This window comes from Salarias fasciatus, chromosome 1, assembly GCF_902148845.1.
Source record: "Salarias fasciatus chromosome 1, fSalaFa1.1, whole genome shotgun sequence".
In the NCBI taxonomy this organism is placed as follows: Eukaryota; Metazoa; Chordata; class Actinopteri; order Blenniiformes; family Blenniidae; genus Salarias; species Salarias fasciatus.
The window spans coordinates 36055294-36075699 of NC_043745.1; the positions used below are offsets into that span (position 1 = coordinate 36055294).

General features: G+C 41.3%; 1 protein-coding gene across 1 annotated transcript in view; it reads right to left on the reverse strand.

Moving 5' to 3' along the window:
* Positions 1-12935: 12935 nt before the first annotated feature.
* hsd17b12b (hydroxysteroid (17-beta) dehydrogenase 12b) overlaps positions 12936-20406 on the reverse strand; it is a 34209-nt gene continuing 26738 nt past the window's right edge. Inside the window, exons 10-11 of the mRNA XM_030096513.1 lie at positions 19292-19441; positions 12936-14407 (exon numbers count right to left, since the gene is read on the reverse strand). Of these exons, the coding sequence (XP_029952373.1) occupies positions 14300-14407; positions 19292-19441 (258 nt within the window). The 3' untranslated portion in view covers positions 12936-14299. The remainder of the gene's footprint in view (positions 14408-19291; positions 19442-20406) is intronic.

Consider the following 20406-nt stretch of genomic DNA (forward strand, 5'->3'; position numbering starts at 1 on the left):
CACCGCTGCACTGAAACCTGCTGTCAATATAAAGAAAGGAAAAACATGTCGCCGACATGTCCGGGATGAAAGAGCAGTTGTTGAGCGCGCTCAGTTTATTGGCCCATCAAAGATTCAACGACGTGCAGAGAGCGAGGAGTCGCGATGAATCGAGAGTACGTTAGATGAGGTGCCGTTTGGTGGTGGACGGATAAACCCTCGCCAAGTTTCTCCCTCATTTCCACTGCGCTATTTTCACCACAGGAGATATTAAAAATTTGATTGAAGTCGCTCCTCCAGCAGATAAAACACCTGGAATGGAATGAATGTACTGTAAAAAACTAAAGCAGTCACAGAATAAAACCTATGATTATTTCCAAATCCATTTATTTTTAGATGGGGAATCAAACTTGCAACCTACCAATTTTGAGACAACCAGTCTCCCAAATAAGCCCCCACACCAGCCACAGCCACTATAGGCTCCAGTTGAAAGAAACTGCAACCGTTTTAGCAGTTTTTCAGGGTGTAATGAGGGTCTATGTTAAAACTTAATGAGCACTTTATGCTCAGTTCTAAGTGTTCCATAAATAAAGACTGATTGATTGTATTATGTTTGTAATAGAAGATCACATTTTGAGAAATAAATGTACTTTTTCTTTGGTACTCCTCAAAGTGACTTTCAAACAAGTCGACGGTGGAAAAACTGGCCTCTTCAGAGCAACAAGTGAAAACATACAAAGTAAAACCTAATGACAACAAGCCAGCACTTCCTCTACTTCTCAAAGTGTATGTTCAAAGTAGACGTTTGGTGTCAGACGTCCACGAGCAAAGCAAACACAAACCTCGGCACAGCAGCGACTGGGGAGTGGCGATAATAAACTCCCCCCGGGGGACTCTCAGACTCGGCGCCCACAGGTGGATGCTGGGGTGAAGATGAGGTTTATGAAACGCTACAAGAGAGCAGCTGTGGCAGAGGCAAGTTTTTCTTGCGGCGGAGTTAGCAAATTGGCCAGCGGCAGCAACCGCCTTGTGGCCATTCCCCTGCTGGGCAACTTAAATCACTCTGGGAATAGGCCTCCTTCTCCCTAGTGAGGCAGGGAGGGCAAATCTGAACTCGGCACCGATATGCAGCCGCAGACTGAGACACATCAGCGTCGCATGGAGATAATTATGAACTTATACATATTAAAAATCACAAAAACCTCAGGCCTGGTGCAGACAATCTTCTTATGAAATGCGGCGATAAGCAGCCGATGACCACCGCTACACGGATATGACGCTGACAAAGAGCACGGCTGAATAAAGTAGCAGCAGAAAAGGTAGAGCAGGACACAGTGGTTAAGATGTAATTAAGATATGAAGAGCAGTATGGAAATGTATCACATAAGCCCATTTTACTTCGATTAAATTATTGTGCACGGGTCACTGTGTGTGCGTAAAGTGTGTGGGGAAATTCGAGGAGTGACAGTATGGAAATGTAAACTTCGTTTCCCGTGATGCAAATCAGATTTCCAATAATCTCCTGTCCAAGAAAACAGGTCTGCTGAAAGGTGACACTGCACAGTTTGCAGCACATTTCACCGGCGGCTGCCGCTGCAGCTCGGCTGGTCGCCTCTCAATCGATGGCAGGTTCCAATCCCCATCTGCCCCTGTCCACATGTCCAAATGTCCTTGTGCAAGACACTGAACCCCAAATTGCTCTCGATGGAAGGGTTGAGTGCTTTGCATGGCAGCTGCATTCATTGGTGTATGTGTGTGAATATGATATTATAATGTGAATTTATTACTTGATGTCCTACTTCTTTGATAAAAGGTTTTGAAAATAAGTTTGATTTAAACTGACCAAATTCACCCATATTTCACCTCTTATTGCCAAAATTATTTAAATTGGAAGAATCTCACTGAATTTCTGTAAAATATTAAAAATGTACGTCTCGACATAAAATTCATTAATTGCCATAGAATATTTATGTGTACTCATAGACATCTGCCATGAGGTTCTGCAATTTCAGGAAGAAATTATGAGAAAGAATACAAATCCAAAAAATATAACTAATGTTAAAGGCATAGTGGAGGATCCTTAGAACCAATCAGAATTGTATGGTTCCAACTCGTCATTGGGCAGTCATAATGTCAATCAATGTGGGAACGCGTTTGCGTGATGACGAATGTTGAGTCGCCGCCTCTGTGCCGCTCTGGTTTCCAGCCGCGCATGCGTAGAGCATTGTTTAGGAAGTGACATGCAGTGGGAGCCTGCAGAAGCGGCTTGCTCCTCCCGCGAAAACCTGATGGCTAGCCACAAAAAAAGAACATTGTTTGAGATGGCAGAGGATAGACGAAAGGCCATAGAAAAGAAAGGCAAAACGCGTGTTTTACTCGGAGATTCCTTTACGAGGTGGCGGACATTCAAAGCACAAAAGAGATTTAGGACTGATCACGACGTGGGGAAGTTTCTGCTGGACAGGTAACATGCTTATTATCCCATTCAAATGTTACGGATCGTATTCTTATGTATGATTGGAAGAAGAGTCCGACATGATTACAAATGTGTTTTAATCCTATGCGGAAAGACGATGCTCCAGCTGCGCGGATGTAAACAAACTGAGATGCGGCTGACGTGCGTCGTGCGCGCTCCCCACAGTCCTCATGCGGAGGGCGCCGCGCATGCGCAGTGCTCCAAAAATGGCAAATCGGCCATGTTGTACGAAATCGGCGGAGAATCCTCGAATATGCCTTTAAATATATAATACATTAATGCCGCATTTACACAACAACATTTCATTTTATGAAACTGCATTGTTCTTATTTCAGAAAAGTTATGGCAACGTTTTGGAAATGAAGTTCATTTACACATAAACGAGAGTAATGCTGAAGATGTAGTTAGCGTGCTGGGCCAGTAGTGGGTGCTGTTTATTTTTAAAATGAAACTACACACATACGCGCAAAGAACAATAAGCTTTAAACATTACCAATGGTAAACACAGACATTCCTACGGAAGACGACCAAGTTGGATTGTTTCTATGGTGGCTCAACTATAATATGACCAAGTCCTGGAGAATCTGGACTGGAAGTCACTGGATTTTCCCCTGTTTACAAAGAGACAGAGTTGGAAGGTTTTAATTAAAAAAATTGCTTCTTCCCCCGTTCCCACGGAGAAGGAGTTAGAACAAAAGTTTCATTTTCAGTGACTTCGAGCACCACTGTTGTGTAACGGCCATCCAAAACACTATGGGACTTAAGCCCTTTTGTCTTAAAATCCTTATTGTGTAAACAAGAATTCAATTCCTTAAAAGTATTATCCACCAATATATCAACACCTCTGGTTTTGGATTCATATCTGGCAGTCTGGGAAAAAAAAACAAATTTTAACACATTCAAAATGAAGAGTCAACACTAATGCAAGTGTTGAAAGGATGAAAACTGTGAATATAAAGCAACCAGGTGAAACAAAGCAAGGCTGAGGTAAATGTTCCTGATCGCATTCAGGATCCCACTGACGAAATGTTTAAAGCTCTGCTCACCTCTTTTCATAACCAAAGCCACTGAAACAGGGACCTGAGCCTTAAGTGAATGATAAGCTTGTCCTGCTCTGATTAATTATGGCTTCTTTAAATGAAATTGTCAGGATATGCATCTGAAGGGAAATGGCAGCTGAGTGCAGTCGGTAGACGGAATATAGCACCCCAGATCAAGGTTTTTCTTTTTTAAATCAAACAGCAACTTGAAGGTTAATGAGAAATACACAGGGTTGGCTGTAATGAATGAACAGAATAATTAGAGTTTTAATTGAAGCTGTTTGTAATGATGACCATTTTTAGGATCGGACTCCAACATGCAGTAAAGTTCTTTATACGAAAACTAAATGATGTTATCGTTTTAATGCTTTGCGATGATCCCGTCAAATACAGTAGACTTTCTCTTAGTCCTAATTTAAACTGTTTAAGTTTAAAGTTTTTATTACCTCCACCAGGAGGTTATGTAATCATGTCGGTTTGTTGGTTTGTTGGTTGGTTGGTTGGTTTGTTGGTTGGTTTGTTGGCAAGATCACGGAAAAAGTAATGAACGGATTGCAATGAAACTTTGTGGAAAGGTGGGTCTTGGGCTAACTTAGAATCCATTAAATTTTGGTGATGATCCGGATCATCACAAATTTTTTACAGGATTCTTTATCATTGACCGATAGGGTGTACCGCCCAGAGGAACTTTAGTTTTAGTTCCTAGTCGGACCTGTTTCATGGACGGAACAGTCACGCAACAGCACAACAAAATCGCCACAAGTTGGCTTCTCTTCAAAACTTGATCAGAGCTTCGTCTGTAAGTGATTTCACCCTATGTTGGACTGTTTGTTTCCTTTGTTATGCATCTCTGCATGTCCGTCATTGTGTTGTTGTTTTTATTGCTGAGTTACGTTAGGGTGACGACCTTCATTTGACCAGTGTAGTACTGTATCTATCCAGCAGAGGGCCTCAGTACTACGTCTTAAATTGATGACAGGCAGGGTTTCCACCAGACCTTTTCAGTCCGGGCGCCCCGCCCACGCTAGATTCTGCAGCGCCCGACAATGGACAGGGAACAAAAAAAAGTAGTGCCGCGTTTGCGGCTACTTAGCAGTTGTGCACCGCGGAGCAGCAGCTCAACGCTCGTCGTCGTCGTCTGCCGTCGTCCCCCACTATCCTGCAGGAAACACTGGACAGGGTTTGTTTACATCTGTTTACTGATATTTATATATGGTGTTCTTATTGTTGTTAGTGACTGATTTCACCTGTGGCAGAGGTCTGCGCTCTCTGAGTGCCAAATTCTAGTTTCTTTTTTAAATGTTTCCTTCTCATTCATGTAAGTTTTACTAGCAGAGCAGCTTGATGACTTCTGGTAATTTTATCTGAAATAATTTACTGTTTTAATTGATTCAAATGTCTGAATTAATCAAAATGCAATTTCCGAATTAATCTTTTTTGTCATATTTAAAATGTTGCCATTTTGAATTTCCTGAGCATGAATGACTTAAATGATTTGGCTCCTGACAAGTCCAGATCTGCACAGGTCAGGGAGGAGTAAATAAAATATGTCAGATCCAATATTCTGAGTTTCCTGTTGCAATCCCTTGATTAAGAATAGCACAGTGCTGCATGCTAAGCCAGTAGATTATGTTCAGTATGAACAAAACAGACAGTAACAGTTAGTTTATGTAACTGTAAAGGTAAATTATTGGAGTAACCCGTTCGACTGAAGCCCCGTTTACATGACAATGTTAGACGTGAAAACGTTGGTTTTGCATTTTCTTTTGAGAAAAATTTCATGTTTAAACAGCAGTGTTTTAACAATAATGTTTGCTTCTGCAGAAATGCTGAAAACTGAAAAACAAACTGATGAAAAAAGTCCAATCTCACTATGAGCAGGTCAGGATCCACCCTGGACAGATCTCCAGTCCATCACATGACAAACAACCACACACACTCCCATTCACATCCAGGGGTAATTCAGGGTCACTATAGTTAATATCAGATGCAAGTTTCTGGACTTTTGGACACATGTACAGGGATATCATACAAACTCCAGACAGAAAGGCAAATATTCCCGTCAGTAAATTTGAAAAACATCTGCGTGTTCATCAAGTTTGTTAAATGTTTCACCTGCAGCTTTTACATGTCACATTGTAGCTGTACAAGCTAAAAATCTGGAGTACACAGTTAAAACGAGCAGAAAAAAGAAAGGAGAAACTTAACTTTGGTGCAGCAAACGAGGGGCTTGACCTCTTCAAGCCAGCAGGAGCGTGCAGGAATGTGACTGAACGGAGGCGACTGGAGCACAAACATCATTATTTCTCCACACAGAAGTCGTCCTGGGATGAAATTAGGGAACGGGAGTGTATGAAAGACTGCAGGAGTAACAGCAGTGGGTGCTGACAAATTGATAGTTCAGCAGCAGGCGGGAACATACAAGTACTTGATGGTTTTGTATCATTCACCATGATGAAAAAGCTGTTCGATGACACGTTGCAACCAGCAGCGAAGTGCTCCGCAGTTCATGTAATGTAGTTCATCCTACATTAAAACAAACTTGAACAAGCTCGACTTCAAAGCCACTTTAAATCAGGTGTGACAGTCCGGAAGAGGGCGTGGTCCTGTTTTGATTGACATTCTCATCAGCCAATCACGACAAGCATATGGAAAACCTAACTTTTCAATTACTTTCACTTTAAATATAGTGTTAAATCTTTATACTTTTGCAAAAAATGTTTTTAAATTCTCTCTGTAGTCAGTGTGTGTGTGTGTGTGTGTGTGTTTTTTTTTTGTTCTAAACAAAACAAATGAGAAGATCTGGACTTGTAAGTTAGTATTCCTCCAAAATAAGGAACATACAAAGCAATGAGTTCAAACTGCTGTTATTGAATTACTGAGTAAATCTGAGTCCACGATTCATCTGATATTGAACAGAAAGGTCTTTGAAAGGTATTAACAAAATTTAGTTGGGCTTTTCTTCCTTTTTCCCACATACTGCTTAAAATCCTGTTTGAATGTGATGTGTGTCTGTGTGTGTGTGTGTGTGTACACCTGACAAGATGGAAAAAATGTTCATCTTGGTTGATTACCATGACAATACCATGTGCAGCATGTATCACTGTCACATAACACAACAGTGATACCTTTGTTTATTCATGTTTGTTTTCTGCTCAGTAATAATAGCAAACAAGAGAATGTTTCAGGAAAATTTATCAACAGGAGATCAACATCAAGACACGCCAGAGGCAGCAGAAAAAAGAAGGAAAATGAAGAAAGCCCACAACACACAATTAAATGCATTAAATGTTTAAATTCAAAGGTTATTATTGCACTATTTTACCAGTTCGGCCCACTCAAGTTGAAAATTATGTGACACACTTGATCGAAAATTGTCAATTTTTAACTTGTGATGGCTAAGTGGTACAAAAAAAAAAACAAAACAGTGTAAGGATGCATGTCTGTCCCCAAAGTAAGAATCTTACTGAGGAACATTTTGGATGCTTCGTCTCTGAAGGAGTGGAAACATACTTCTGTTCCGTAACATTTGTAGTGTCATGTCATTTCTCAAAATATGCAGAATCTACCGTAATTAACGAGTTTTCAATTGTCGTCTCTTTTTGAACCGGTGCTCCTATACAGTAAGAGGAAAACATCCTGCTTCAAAATTCCACTGAGACAGAAAGTGACAGAAAAAGGCATCTTGCAGTAAGATGGCGTTTGCATCCAGTGTGTGTGTGTGTGTGTGTGTGTGTGTGTGTGTGTGTGTGTGTGTGTGTGTTCTTGTATTTCTATCCTTGTCGGGGCCAAATGTCCCCCACAAGGATAGCAAAACGTGGAACGACGTGCCTTGTGGGGACCTTTTTTTAGGAGAAACAGTGTTTTCTTGACCATGTTGTTGTTACTGAAAAAAGTAAAAGTGCAAAAACATTTCTTTAGGGTTAGGCTTTGTTGTGGTGTGGGTTAGGGTTAGGGTAAGGGTCAGGGTTAGGGGCTAGACATGAATGGGAGTCAATGGACGGTCCCCACAAGGATAGAAATACAAGACTGTGTGTGTGTGTGTGTGTGTGTGTGTGTGTGTGTGTGTGTGTGTGTGTGTGTGTGTGTATGTGTGTGTGTGTGTGTTTGTGTGTGCGTTCTTGTCTAGCCAGTGGAGATTTAGGGTAGCGGGACGTCTCGGGACGCTGAACAAAAATATTTCAGAAATGCCTCGGTAAACCCAATATTTGCTGTGTCACCTCCCAATGAGAATGTCCAAAATGTGAAAGGAGGCGCCGCTCTGTGCAGAGTCGTGCTTGTTCACCCTGCATATCAGGGGCCCCTCCTCCCAGAGGCCCCGCTACACTCAGGTCAGCAGCTCTAAATTGCCTATAGATGTCAGCATAAGTGCGGCTGTCCGTCTGCATTAGCCTCGCGCCAGACTGGTGGCTTGTCCTGAGATGGACTGCTTGTGATGGAAGTGCACGTGCATGGAGACGAATGTTTTGGCTTTTAGCGCGGCTGGCTCAGTGGGGTAGTGGTTGGCACTCTCGCTGCATATGCAGAAAATCCCTTGTTTGAAGTGGTTTAGATTTCCCAGTGAGGCCTTTTACATTCATAGTGTGACTCTTCTGTAATGACGTGACAATTCATCCAGTTTCTGCCACAGTCGGAGTCCAATCCACCTTCAAAAAGACCAACAATCACATCTGTTTGCAATTTGGATTCCCCAATTCATCCCTAACACAAAAACCAGAGTACAATATTCCCTGTCATACAGAAACCCCATGGACACGCAGAAAGGAGAGACTTGAACCAAGGATTTTCTTAACGTGAGGGAACAGTGCTAACCACTACTCCGACATGCATTCATATCTCATGAGGACATTTGAGGACACTTCTTACTGATTTGTAGTGACTAAGATGCAATTATGGAACTATGTAGTGTTTTCACTTGATTTTTGTGGATTTCATTCATCAGTCAGGCAGTGAATCAGCTTTGGAATTGTCCACTCAAAATGTCTCAATTTGTCTTAGGGAGAGGTTTTAAATATAAAATTGTCACTTTTTTTTAAACATACTTAAGAAAATTTGGAAAAGTTTAACCTTTGAAGGACAAACAAGTGGAGTTTTCTGCACTTGAAGTTCATTTCTAATGAAAAACTCTGTCCTCGATTTGTATTCTCTGTTGCACTCATCACTTTCCATTTGGAAGTTCTGCTGAAAGCTGTGAACTCCTCTGCCGCGATGCCTGCGCCTTCTCGGGAGCATGATTTCTGCAGCTCTCAGCATGCATGTTTTCACAGCTTCACCCACACAGCTTTAACATCGATGCTACTTTGTCAGCAGTAAGGTAGCTAACTTTCACTCCAGCATCACTCCTCCCTCCGCTCTCAATGTTTCGTCTGCTATTTCTCCAAAAACAGTCCAGCCCTGGATAAAATAATCAGAAATAACAGCTGAACATATATTGAAAAAAACCTCTATACTTGTACAAATTTTTGGGATGGAACTGATCCTTTTGTGGATTGATTTGACAATTATTGACTAATAAAACAATATTTCCAGTGAGAATAATAAAAATGTGTCATTAATTCTTCATATGATTTCAGTTAGTCTCTTTATTAGACTGATGCTGTTGGACACAAGGCATGTTGGGAGTTTTGAAGCCTTCAAGCTTTGACTGCAGTAATCAGTGAAAAGAACTGACGGAGAAAACACAAGTTGTTTTCTTCGATGTGAAATATTAAAATAAAGACACCCTCATGGTAGAAACAGATATTTATACAACCGAAAATCAGACTCGGGCTCCAGATGGCGTTATACAGTATCTGTAATTGAACGTTTATGGAGCAGACATCTGCAGAGTGTGCTGTTCCAAAACATTCTTTCCCTTTTTTTTTTCTTTGTACCAAAAATTGTCGAGAAAGCTCTTTTGCCTCCATCCATGAGTCAAACAACCACTCATTCATTCACTTGTTCATTCTGCTGAGACTTCATTGTTTTTAGCCTTTGAAAGAAGGAAGTATCACATTTGTGGAAGTGTAAATATGATGCAGAGATTGAGCCTAATGGTGCAAAAGAACATTCTGGGAATCCGAGTGGCAATAAATTGGTCACGGTTTAGGGGGGTAAAAGCTGGGTCTGGAAAATGTTTCATAGAAAGTAAAAAGAAGGGTTATAGATTGTATATTCAGTACCCAAATAGGGCACTTTATAGTTTAGTAGCAGGAGTCTTAATGCGCTGCTGTCCTCTGCTGCTCGCTCGTCTTTCATCACTGTGTTCAGTTTACTTCTCACAAACGAAGGAAATGACGTCAACCTTTCATCAAGCCGCACAGCGACAGCGACAGCGGCTTCGATCGGCTTGGGTTCCTTTCTGCGGAGAGTTTGCGTGTTTCCCCTGTGCATGCATGGCAATGTATACATTATAGGCTGTGTGTAGCCTTTAGTGCATTAAACTTGAAAAAAGTATTAAAATCATGCTTGAAAATGTGCTCTGTGCACATAAAAATGTTACATATGACACAATTACCATCTGCTTAAACCCAGTCATATAAGTGCTTAATTTTTGTTTTAAATAATACATTATAATGTGGGACTTAATGTGCTTTGAACAATAGGAAATAAAACGTGTGATTTTGTTTCTTTAATGGTCTTCAACACATTTATATATGTGACACATGAGCATTTCTTTCACACTCTGATGTGTAAAGAACTATGACAGCCATATAAAGTGCCTGCGTGGATTTTCTTCAGGTAATCTATATATCATCTACTCAGTGAGAAAGCCTCTGCGGTTGTGTGCTGCCTCTTGCCGTGGTAAAGCATCTCTTCCTTTAGCACCTTTAAAGCACTTTAGTCGTGCTTTCAACTCAAAATTCTCCTGGAAAAGATATAAAAACCTTGCTTGTAAATGTGCTCTCTGCTCATGACAAATTGAGCATCTCTAAGACCTAAAGCATTCATGTTTGCTTTTCCCCCAAACAACATGTCATTTTGTTTACTGAATGCTCTTCAGCACATATGAGTGACACATAAAAGGGTTTATAACACTAATTTCACACTCTGGAGTTTAAATACGTTGCATTTCGAAGCATTTCCAGTGGAGCCACATAAAGAGTTAACAGAGAAATGATATCACATGTAGGGAAAGAGGAGATTTCAGGTACTAATCTGCAGTTAGACCGGACTGATGTTGTGTGTTGTACAGTCTGTGCTACTTAGCTGCTAAAAAAAAAAGAAAAAAAAAAGTGTATCAATAGTGCCACCACATGGAAAAGGATGAAATATTCTAAATGGCTTTTTCCCAGTCAACACACAAGACTCCAGCTTTAGGTATGAATATTAACAGTGAGCTTGATGCATTGTATTAGACTGTTTTTCTTTTCTTTTTTTAAATCAGGAGGCAGACCACTAAGTAAGTGTCAGAAGATAAGCTTTATGTAATAAATCCACAGATTTAGCTGCAGACAGCAAATATCAAATAAAGGAATACAGCCGTGTGCATAATGTAATAACATCCAGACAAGTTGAGAGTAAAGCTTTTCAGGGAAAATAGCAACAGATTTACTGTAAAATCAAAAAGAAAATATGCTGGTTGGCTGCCAGCGTCTTTTGATAAAGTCCCGGAATCCGATGCTTCATCTCAGTCCAGACTGTCTCGACTCTGTGGTCTCATCTAGTGCCATATTACCAGAGACGTCCCCTGGATTCACCGTCCCCAGCACAGCCGGTATCCAGAACGCGGGTGGACATCTGCTGGTTTCCAGGAGTCATCGCGGTGCGGTGGGAGGGGGGAGAAGCCAAATAGGTCAAAACATGTAACGGTCACACTCCCCCTTCCTCTGGAGGAGCTCATCTGGTGCTCCTCCTCAGGCTCTCCACGGTCTGCAGGAAGGAGCGCAGGGCCTGGTCCTCCTCCAGGGTGGAGCAGTCCTCCTCCTCCTCCTCGATGATGCCGCACTGCACGCAGCGGAGGCGGGGCTCGCGCTGCCCGGCCCTGCAGACGCACGCCGTGGCCAGAGACTGGGGGAACTCCTCCATCACCAAAGGCAGCAGATGGGCAGGGAGCGTGTCCATGCTGGTCGCCATGGCGAGCGATGGCCCAAATGTGAGGAAGATGGTGAAGCTCTGGAGGAGATTTTTTTTTTTTTTTTTTTTTTTTAAAGCCTTTTTTTTTTTGCTTCAAAACTATCTGATCAACCGTTTCGGGACAGATGATGCAAAAAAAGGACGAAAGTCTGTAACAATGTAAAGTCAGTGAGAGCTGTTCAACATGTCCCTGAGGGTTCTGCTTGATGAGAAGATTTGAGAGATCCCGATTCCTCGCTGTGAAATCACGGCGCCGTGTGCACGTCTGAGCGATCCGTGGAGTCTGAGCGCCACTGAGCCCCTCTTATATACGTCTCCACAGCCCACTCGCTTCTTCCTTTGGGCATCCCTCCACACACACACAACTCTCCCCTCCTACATTTTCAGTGATGACACATTTCCGCAGCTTCCATACCAGTGCACCGGAATAATCTCCCAGAAACTGTTGGCATGGGAACCGGACGGTGGTGTTTGGGAGGGAAAGAGGCAGAACAAGTGAAAAAGCAACACATTTGTTGGGCCGGCCTGTGAAATATGACGGAGGAAGGCAGAATCTCTGAAGCTGCGTGAGCCGACTGAAGCACGGCATCAAACCGGAGCACGTCAGATGTTTTACTACTAAATGCTGCTGAACTTTTGGCATCGGGCTCCAAACTCAAACTCGTTTCGCAAGAGTTGGTAACAAGGCAAACAGAACAGACACAATCTCAAAAACTTCACTATGATTAAATAGGGAAATAGTTCTCGAAATCAAACTCGGGTCCTGTCAATGTGAGGCAACAATACTAACCACTTGACACTCCACGTAGTCTTAAATTTGATTTTTTTTTTTCATTATTCAACTTAATAAGCAACCATAAGTTTATACATAACACACTGTCCACTGAGCATTCTGAGGTAAATCCAGCAAATTTTGAACAGAAAGCATTAAGTCCATAATGGAAATAGTGGTTTACACTACTGCCTCACAGCAGAAACACCGTTATTTAAATTAAAAAAAAAAAAAAAGGTTTTTCTTTCTCAGTTTCAGTTTTTGTTTAATATAAGTCGTATTTTCATGTCTTCAAGCAGAACATGGAAACGCTACACAGAAATCTGACCTAGATTTGAACCAGGAATCTTCACACAGAAAAAAGAAGAGTACAAACCTCTTCTTTAACAAAACTCATTCATATTTTGTCTCATCTCAAAGCCCAATGACACATTAAACACCCTGTTCCCTCTGTAGGATATCAAAATGAATGCAACCTTCAAAAAAAAAAAAAAAGAAGCTAAAAATAATTCCCCTCGATGCTCTAAAAATAAATCCACGATTTAAAAAAAAAAAAAATCTGTGACAACAAAGGTGAAGCCGACTTAATAAGTGAACAGATGGCTGGATGGAGTTATTTGAAAAGCACATTTATTGGAAGGACAAATGCTCCATAACTCTCCATAATCAGTACATAACAATGATATCCAGGTTAACTCAAACCACACAGAGCTCTCAGTGTCGCAGCCTTAAAGAGACAAACGCCATTACAATCAGGAACTCAGCTGCACACTTTAAACAGCGTTAGTGAAATGCTAGGAGACTTTTTTTAACATCATATTTTATGCTCATGAGCAGCTCAGAAATGGGAAAGTTTGGATTCCAGAGTGGGAAAAATTTCACAATTTCCTTTAGATGAAATGGGAAATGAGATGCAAGTAGTACTTTGCAACTATGCACATTTCTGAGGTCAATTGTATGTCCGAGTCATTTATCAAGAGTGGAAAAACCTGCTGGACGCTTTCCGTTAAAACTGGGAAGCGGGAATTTCCCACCTGGTAACTTTCCGAGTTCTCACCTACACAAATGTATGATTAAAGTAGCACGGAGACAAGAAAAAGAATTAATCAAAAATCAGACAAAACTCAAACTGAAAGTTTTTTTGTTTGTTTGTTTTTTTGCAAAACAATGTTAGGAAAACATCCAATGGAACATTTTATGGATTTAGTTCTTTTGATCATTTCAGTTAAACACAACACGAAGGAATAACTTAGTCATTACCGTTCACTCATTATTACTCAATCTGTTCAACGGAAATTACAGGTTAGATGGCCAAACTGAGTAGTAATTTTTAAACTTTGCAAGTAAACAAAACACAGTGGAATAGTCGACAAACTATTTATCTAATCCTCCCATTTTTTTCCAATGAAATGTAGTTTGTTGAAATTATTGCTTAAAAAAAATATACATAGTTGAAAATAATCAAACAGGAGTTCAGTGCTAGTTTTTTTTTTTTTGGTACTTGGAATAAAGGTGTGAATCTGTGTGCTTTGAAAAAAAGAAAGAGAAATAATTTTAAAAAAGAAGCTATTAATAACACAAACAAATGATTGAACAAAAACACAATTAAGCTAAGAGGCGGTGATAAGTCATTGTTTAAGCTCGTTTCTGACTGAACTAAACAGCTTGAAGCTAATCCACAGACCCACAGGACGCACACACAAATCACACCTGCCAGTTCCACCTCCTCCTGTAGCCTGCGCTTTTGATTATGTTTTGCGGGAAAGTTTCATTCTTAGCTTTCTCATCCATTAAAGCTGTTCACATTTTTTTTTTTGTCTGGATTCGGTGTGGCTTGTGAGTGGGAGTGTCAGTGGGAGGGCAGCCGTCACACTCCCTCTGCTTGGTCCGTGACGATGACGATGATGATGATGATGATGGCGGCGGTGTTGGTCATTACCAGAGCTGGTCCCCCTCTGTCTCCTCTAATCGGCCCATCTATCCCTGCTTCTGCTTCTTGAGGTAACGAGCGCGCTGGGACAGACCCATCCCCATCACGTAGCTGTTGAGGATCTTGGCTGGGAGCAGAGCTGTAGTCACCCAACCCTACAGAGGGAGATTACATGGTCAGCTGGTGGCATTTACAAATAACAGATTAGCATTCATTATTAATTTCCAACCCACGGGAGCAACAACTGTGGCCAGCATGTTTGTGCAGAGGGGAAAGTCGAGCAATCGTGCCACTTCACTGCCTGTGCCCTTTTCAAATCACACCTAAACTGCAAAAGCCTTCTGGTAAAGACCTCAACACGTGGTGCATTAAAACCTTTTATTCCAGCATTATTTTAATATTTTCTCTTTCTTAGTTTAAAAAAAAAAAAAAAGCACAAAGACAATGCCTCAGTATTTTTTTTTTTTTATTACAGCCAGTTGTAAAATATGGTTTCTCTCTGTGGACTGCATGGATTAATTCATCTAATTTGCATTTAATTTTTATATATGGTACATTAGTGGGCAGTTTGAATTACAGCCAGGAAATCTTTTCTGCTTTAGCCATAAAGACAGTTAACAGCTTCGGAGACAACAGCACTGCAGTGGAAGCAGTCGATTCTATTCTGGAGAAAAGAAAAGAGCGGTTCTGGGTGGAACCATCCAGGCACTATAAACCTCATTATTTCATGACTAATGAGTTTGCGTCGACTTCTTATTAATTTCATGTCTGGATGCTCACTGTATTTACTTTTAAGACAGAACTCTAATATTTTCTTTAATTGATAAATCATTACACCATTGTGGCTTTAATAAACTGGAGATGTTCCAGCGTGGTGAAACTATTAAAGTTGGCCGAGTCGCCACCCTCCCAGTTGAAAACGATGACGAGGCTGTTGGGCTTCGTCGCCTCGTGTTTACTCCGTCTGCTTGGCCAATGACATTTCCACAGCAGACCGACAACAGCAGGCAATTTCGGGCTGAACTTTTCCCTGCGAATGTTTAACACAGCTGAAACGCCTTTTGATCTCACTTGATTGAATTTGAGAGTGCGTGCATATTCGAAAAGTCCCCAGACTTCTTCATCCAGTGGGCCTTTTTTTAATATTATTTTTAAGTTTTTTTTTTTTTTTTTTTTTACTGCAGCATCTGAAGAGAAATGAGCTACGGCAAAGTTAACAGAGCGTGCACTGTCGGCTATGAATATGCAGCTCCTCTCCACTCCAAATTAGATAGTGGTGAATCGTGCTGTGAGATGCGCGGCGCTTTGCCGCACAATTGAAGTGAGAGGGATTATCAGATAATCACGGCGGCACAACTTGTCTGCTGCTCGTGGTTTAGGGGACTACGGCAGCTGACGGCGGGACAGATCTGTGCTGAATTTATATGATCAACACACAAAGAAAAGTGTTGACTGAACAGGATTAACTGAAGCTCATTTAGGCAGAAGATTTATTGACCACCTGTACGCTGTAATAGATGTTGTTGGTCTTCATATGGATATCAATAAACACGCTGGTTGATATTCCGGTCACACAGTTCACCGTGTACAACAAAGCAGAGGGGGAAACAGGAAGGAGAGAGTGACTCTCTGATCTCTAAGAATACCTCCCAAATAAATAAATAAAATCACATCCATCCACACACGCACAGACACACACATCAAAGCACAAATAAGCATAAAAACATGACTGCACACTAAAACACGAGCAAAAAGTGGACATGCGGGAGGAACACACATAGAAACATGCACGTGCAAAAAACATGCAATAGCATGAAACACTTCACACAAACAGCACAAACATACCCTTCAAACACCCCAAACATGCACTTCACACACACAAAAAAAACATGTACACAAAAACAGGCCCGTGCACCGGACACACAACTCTTACAAAAACAGGCCTGCACAGCACCATGGGTGCACATGCACATGCACCAGTGTGTGTAAACTGAGCACATTTGTACAGAAAAAAAAAAGCATGCAAGCCAAAAATATGCATGTCTGCAAAAACATTTCATGATTCATGCACAAAAATACAAAGGCGGTTGCACACGCATGCATAAACACAAAACACACTCATGTAACATTTGTGCATGCACAAAAACATGCGTGGATGCAAATAAAAAAAAAAAGGCCACTGATGTATGCAGAAAAAGACACACAGACACATATATATATAAAAACATGGGACTCGATTAGTGTTTCCATCTCATTTCTGAAGCTCACATCTCCAGAGAATAATTACAGCGCTAAGATGCAGACAATACTGAAAGGTAGTGGAGCATTCCACCCCATTACGTCAGAGGATGTTTAGCTTTTGACAGATGCTTTAGCAACTGTTGACAACATTAATTCAGTAAATGGAGATGAGCTGCTTGAAGACACTTTTTTTCCCCTTCTTCTTCTTTTTCCTTTAAGTGAACTGCAGCCTGATGAGGTTTGTGTCCTGTTGTCGAGACATACCTCGACTACCTGCAGCCCTCCTCAGTTTATCAGATGAGTATTGCTCTGCACCAGGCTCATTGCCGCCACAAAAGAACCAGTTATGTTAAAATGGTGCCACTTTTATGTGCTGCCCCAGCTGTGCTCTACTGTGTTTTTTTTTTTTTTTTAACTGCCATTTTAACTGCCAGATATTCAGAGTGCATTACAATTGGTTGTGCTGGTGACATAAACGGAGTGTAATTTGTGGAGGAAGATTTGGCCTGCGGTGTGATTTTAAGTTCCAACTGGCTGAGGCGCTTTCAGCCGATCGTGACTCATCATCGGTGGTCAGTTTAGCGCACGTGTAAATGACAGTTCTCAGTTTACATCTCCATGACATGCAGACGTTGTGAGCGAATGATACAATGAAGCCTTGGAAAGAAACGTGTTTAACTACTTGGAAACAGACTGAGAAAAATCTGGATTCAAGTGAATTTCAGCATTTTCCTTGTAAGGGCTGCAGATCTCCTCTTCATCCTTCCTCACACCAGTCACTGCAGGGAACTCCTCACTGTCCTTGCTTGTCTCTTCCTGCTCCATCTTCAGCATCCCTTTCTCGACACCGCGATCATGTCTCCTACCTACGTCACCGAACCATCTCAATCTCATCTCCCAGTTTCTCAAACTGTCCAAAATGAGGTGTCCCTCTTAATCCCGTCCAGCCTGATCAGTCCCAGTGAAAACCTCGACCTCCTCCACTCTGCCAGGTCCACTTCAGCTTCCTGCCACCGCCTCTAAACTGCGTCGCAGCTTCTCTCTCTACCATCCAGCAGCCCTTCTTCCCCCTCAGCCTCGCTCCCGACACCCGTCTGTCTGATCCACTCTGCCTGTGCTCTTTTCGTCACCTCTGTCTCACACCTTCTTCAGACAGCTGACCCCGGGTACTTAAACTCCCGTCTCTTCGCAACCTCCTGTCCCTCCCTCCTCACTGTTTTCTGTCCCTGCTCCTGCTCACCTTCATTCATCCTTTCTTCACTGCAAACCTCCATTTCTCCTCAGTCTGTGACGTCTTCCATCTTAAAGAAAACCCTCTTGCTTTGTTTCTCTCCAGATTTGCCACCCCTGCAGGAAGCATTGAATGCCCAAATGTGCCCGATGCTGGATGGAGGCTTCAATCAGTCCTCTGTCTACATCGCAGTCGGTACATCTCCAGGGACCTTAATAATATCTAGCAAAAACAGTAATACCACTAATGACCTTAGGGGGGCAGTATTGTCCAGTTCAGCCGATGTGCAACTCGCAAAAGAAATAAAGAAGACAACAGAATGCTTAATTTAAACAAAAAATCCCCCTCCCCAGGACATGGATGCTTAGTGTTTAGCCTGTCACATGGATGCTCGGATTAGAAACGTCCCACACGAAGCTAACAAGGCGCACCGTCCTGTACTGGATGGGTTGATTAACAACCATGCATATCGCAATTTACATGGGCCTTAACAGAGGCGGAAAAAACAAAAACAAAAAAGTATGCTCAGTGTTTAAACATGGAGCTTCAGGAGACATCCAAGAAGCAGTAATTAATAAATTCCATCTTATTTTTGCTCATAAGGTCCCTCTGTCTTGCTTTATTGCAGAACTTCTAACGATTGTTAGATATTTTAACGGTGGAAAACAAAGCACAGCTGTACGGCGGGGATGCAGTGTGAAAATAAATTGAACCTTCTGGGCTTTTTCCCCACCCACCCCCCCTTGTTGATGTAGGCAATGATGAGCTTGTTTGTCTCCTTTCTGGACTCTGACAGAAGCAATAAAGCAGCACTGCAGGAGGAGACCATGCTGCTTGTTTGTTACTGTCATGTGAATGCTGTAGAGTGGGAAATGGAACCATGCCAACTGGTAACTACCCCAGTTCCCACTCCCCTGCATGAACGCAGCATATCTGCAGCACTTCGGCCCTCGGGCTGCAGGACTCTGCCAGTTTAGAACCATTTTCTTGTAGCTGAAAAGTCTGTTCATAAAAACCCAGTGAATTATATTAAAGTTTAAGGAGATAAAGGTTCTCTGTGTATTTGTTCAAAGCACCTTTTTACTTTTTGCTGAGTAGAGAATCAGAAATGCTGCAGTTTTGGGTTAGGCGGTCGTTCTGTTTTGTAACAGAGTGAGGAGTTCAGTTTGTTTTAAGAGACCCTGACGATTACACTTGAGATTTTCATTTGTGAATGAAGTAATGCATGACTTGTTTATGGAGATTTTCTTGTACATGTGAGCCAGAAACAGTTTTTTTTTTAATGTCAGCATTTTCCTGTAGATCAGAGGGGTCAAACACATTTAAGTTCAGGAGCCACAAGCAGCCCAACTTCAACTTGAGTTGGCTGAACTGGAAAACTGTCAAAATAGTCCTTGCACCACATCAAAGAAACACTTCAAAGTATAAGTGATAAAAAATTATACTATTTTCTCAAACTGAACAATTATCACAGAATTATTATAAACATGAAGTCAATTCCAATGCTGCTTTAGAGAGTCAGTGAAAAGATCAATCCTGGTTCCTGACTCTAGTGTTACAGACTCACCATGATGGCGTGGGGCAGGTAGCCGTTGGTCTGCGTCTGGAGGCCCACGGTGTTGAGCTCGGCTGCGACGTAGCGCTCCGGACTCGGCGTATCCAGAGTAGGCCGTCGGATTTTACTCAGCTTGGTGGTCACGAAAAATGGTAACACACTCTATAATTCAATTAAAAAAAAAAAAAAGAAAAAAGTTTATATTGATCTACACAAGATGGTAACGAACTGACAAGCTGATGAGCAATGAAATGCTACTTAAAAACAAGGGAGAAATCCGTTACACCTATGGCATCCATAATTCTCTGTGTTTTTCTTTTGTTTTGTACTTCAGATTCTCATTAACTCTTCACACAAGAGAAAAAAGCAACCAGGCTTCTCAGAATTATTATTTTATGTGGACATAGAAAAGAAAAATGAACGAGTGTATGGACTAAAAAAAAAAATTGATCATCATTTGCAAAAATAAATGCAGATTCCTGCAGTAAGTACATTATATATCAAATAAACCTGATGTTTGCATATTACTATTTTAATGCACTCAACTTTTTTCTTTTATTTGCAATACTTATTTTTCCTCCTTCAGATTCAGTTCCAATCCCTCAGCAAAAAAAAAAAAAAAGAAGCATGGAGTGATTTAAGCTCATAACAGTGCCACAAGGACTGTGCAAGATCATATTTTATAAAGACTGAACTTCAAAACAGGAATAATCACTGTTATTTTTATTCGGTAGTAAAATCAGTCCATCCTGCTTTGCCTTCAAATGAGTCTGAAAGATTTAAAAAATAAAATAAATAAATAACATGGTTCAAGAATGTATTTTCTTCCAGTATTTTGTCTTCTACTGCACAGATTTTCATCATAATGAGAGCCAAACACACATTTTAGGAACAAATTCTAATCCCCGCTTACACAACTTTTTCAAGTGAAAACGTAAAACTGTCATGATTCCCACTCCAGATTCTCCTGCTACTTAGTTTTAAAGATGAGAGTCATTGTAATAGCAACCCAGCTCATCATTATTCATGATCATAGCGTATTGTTGTCTGCACACACACACGTGTTTGGTTTTCATTCCAAAGACAAACAAAAGCAACTAGTGGCTTTACATGAGAACTACACCATT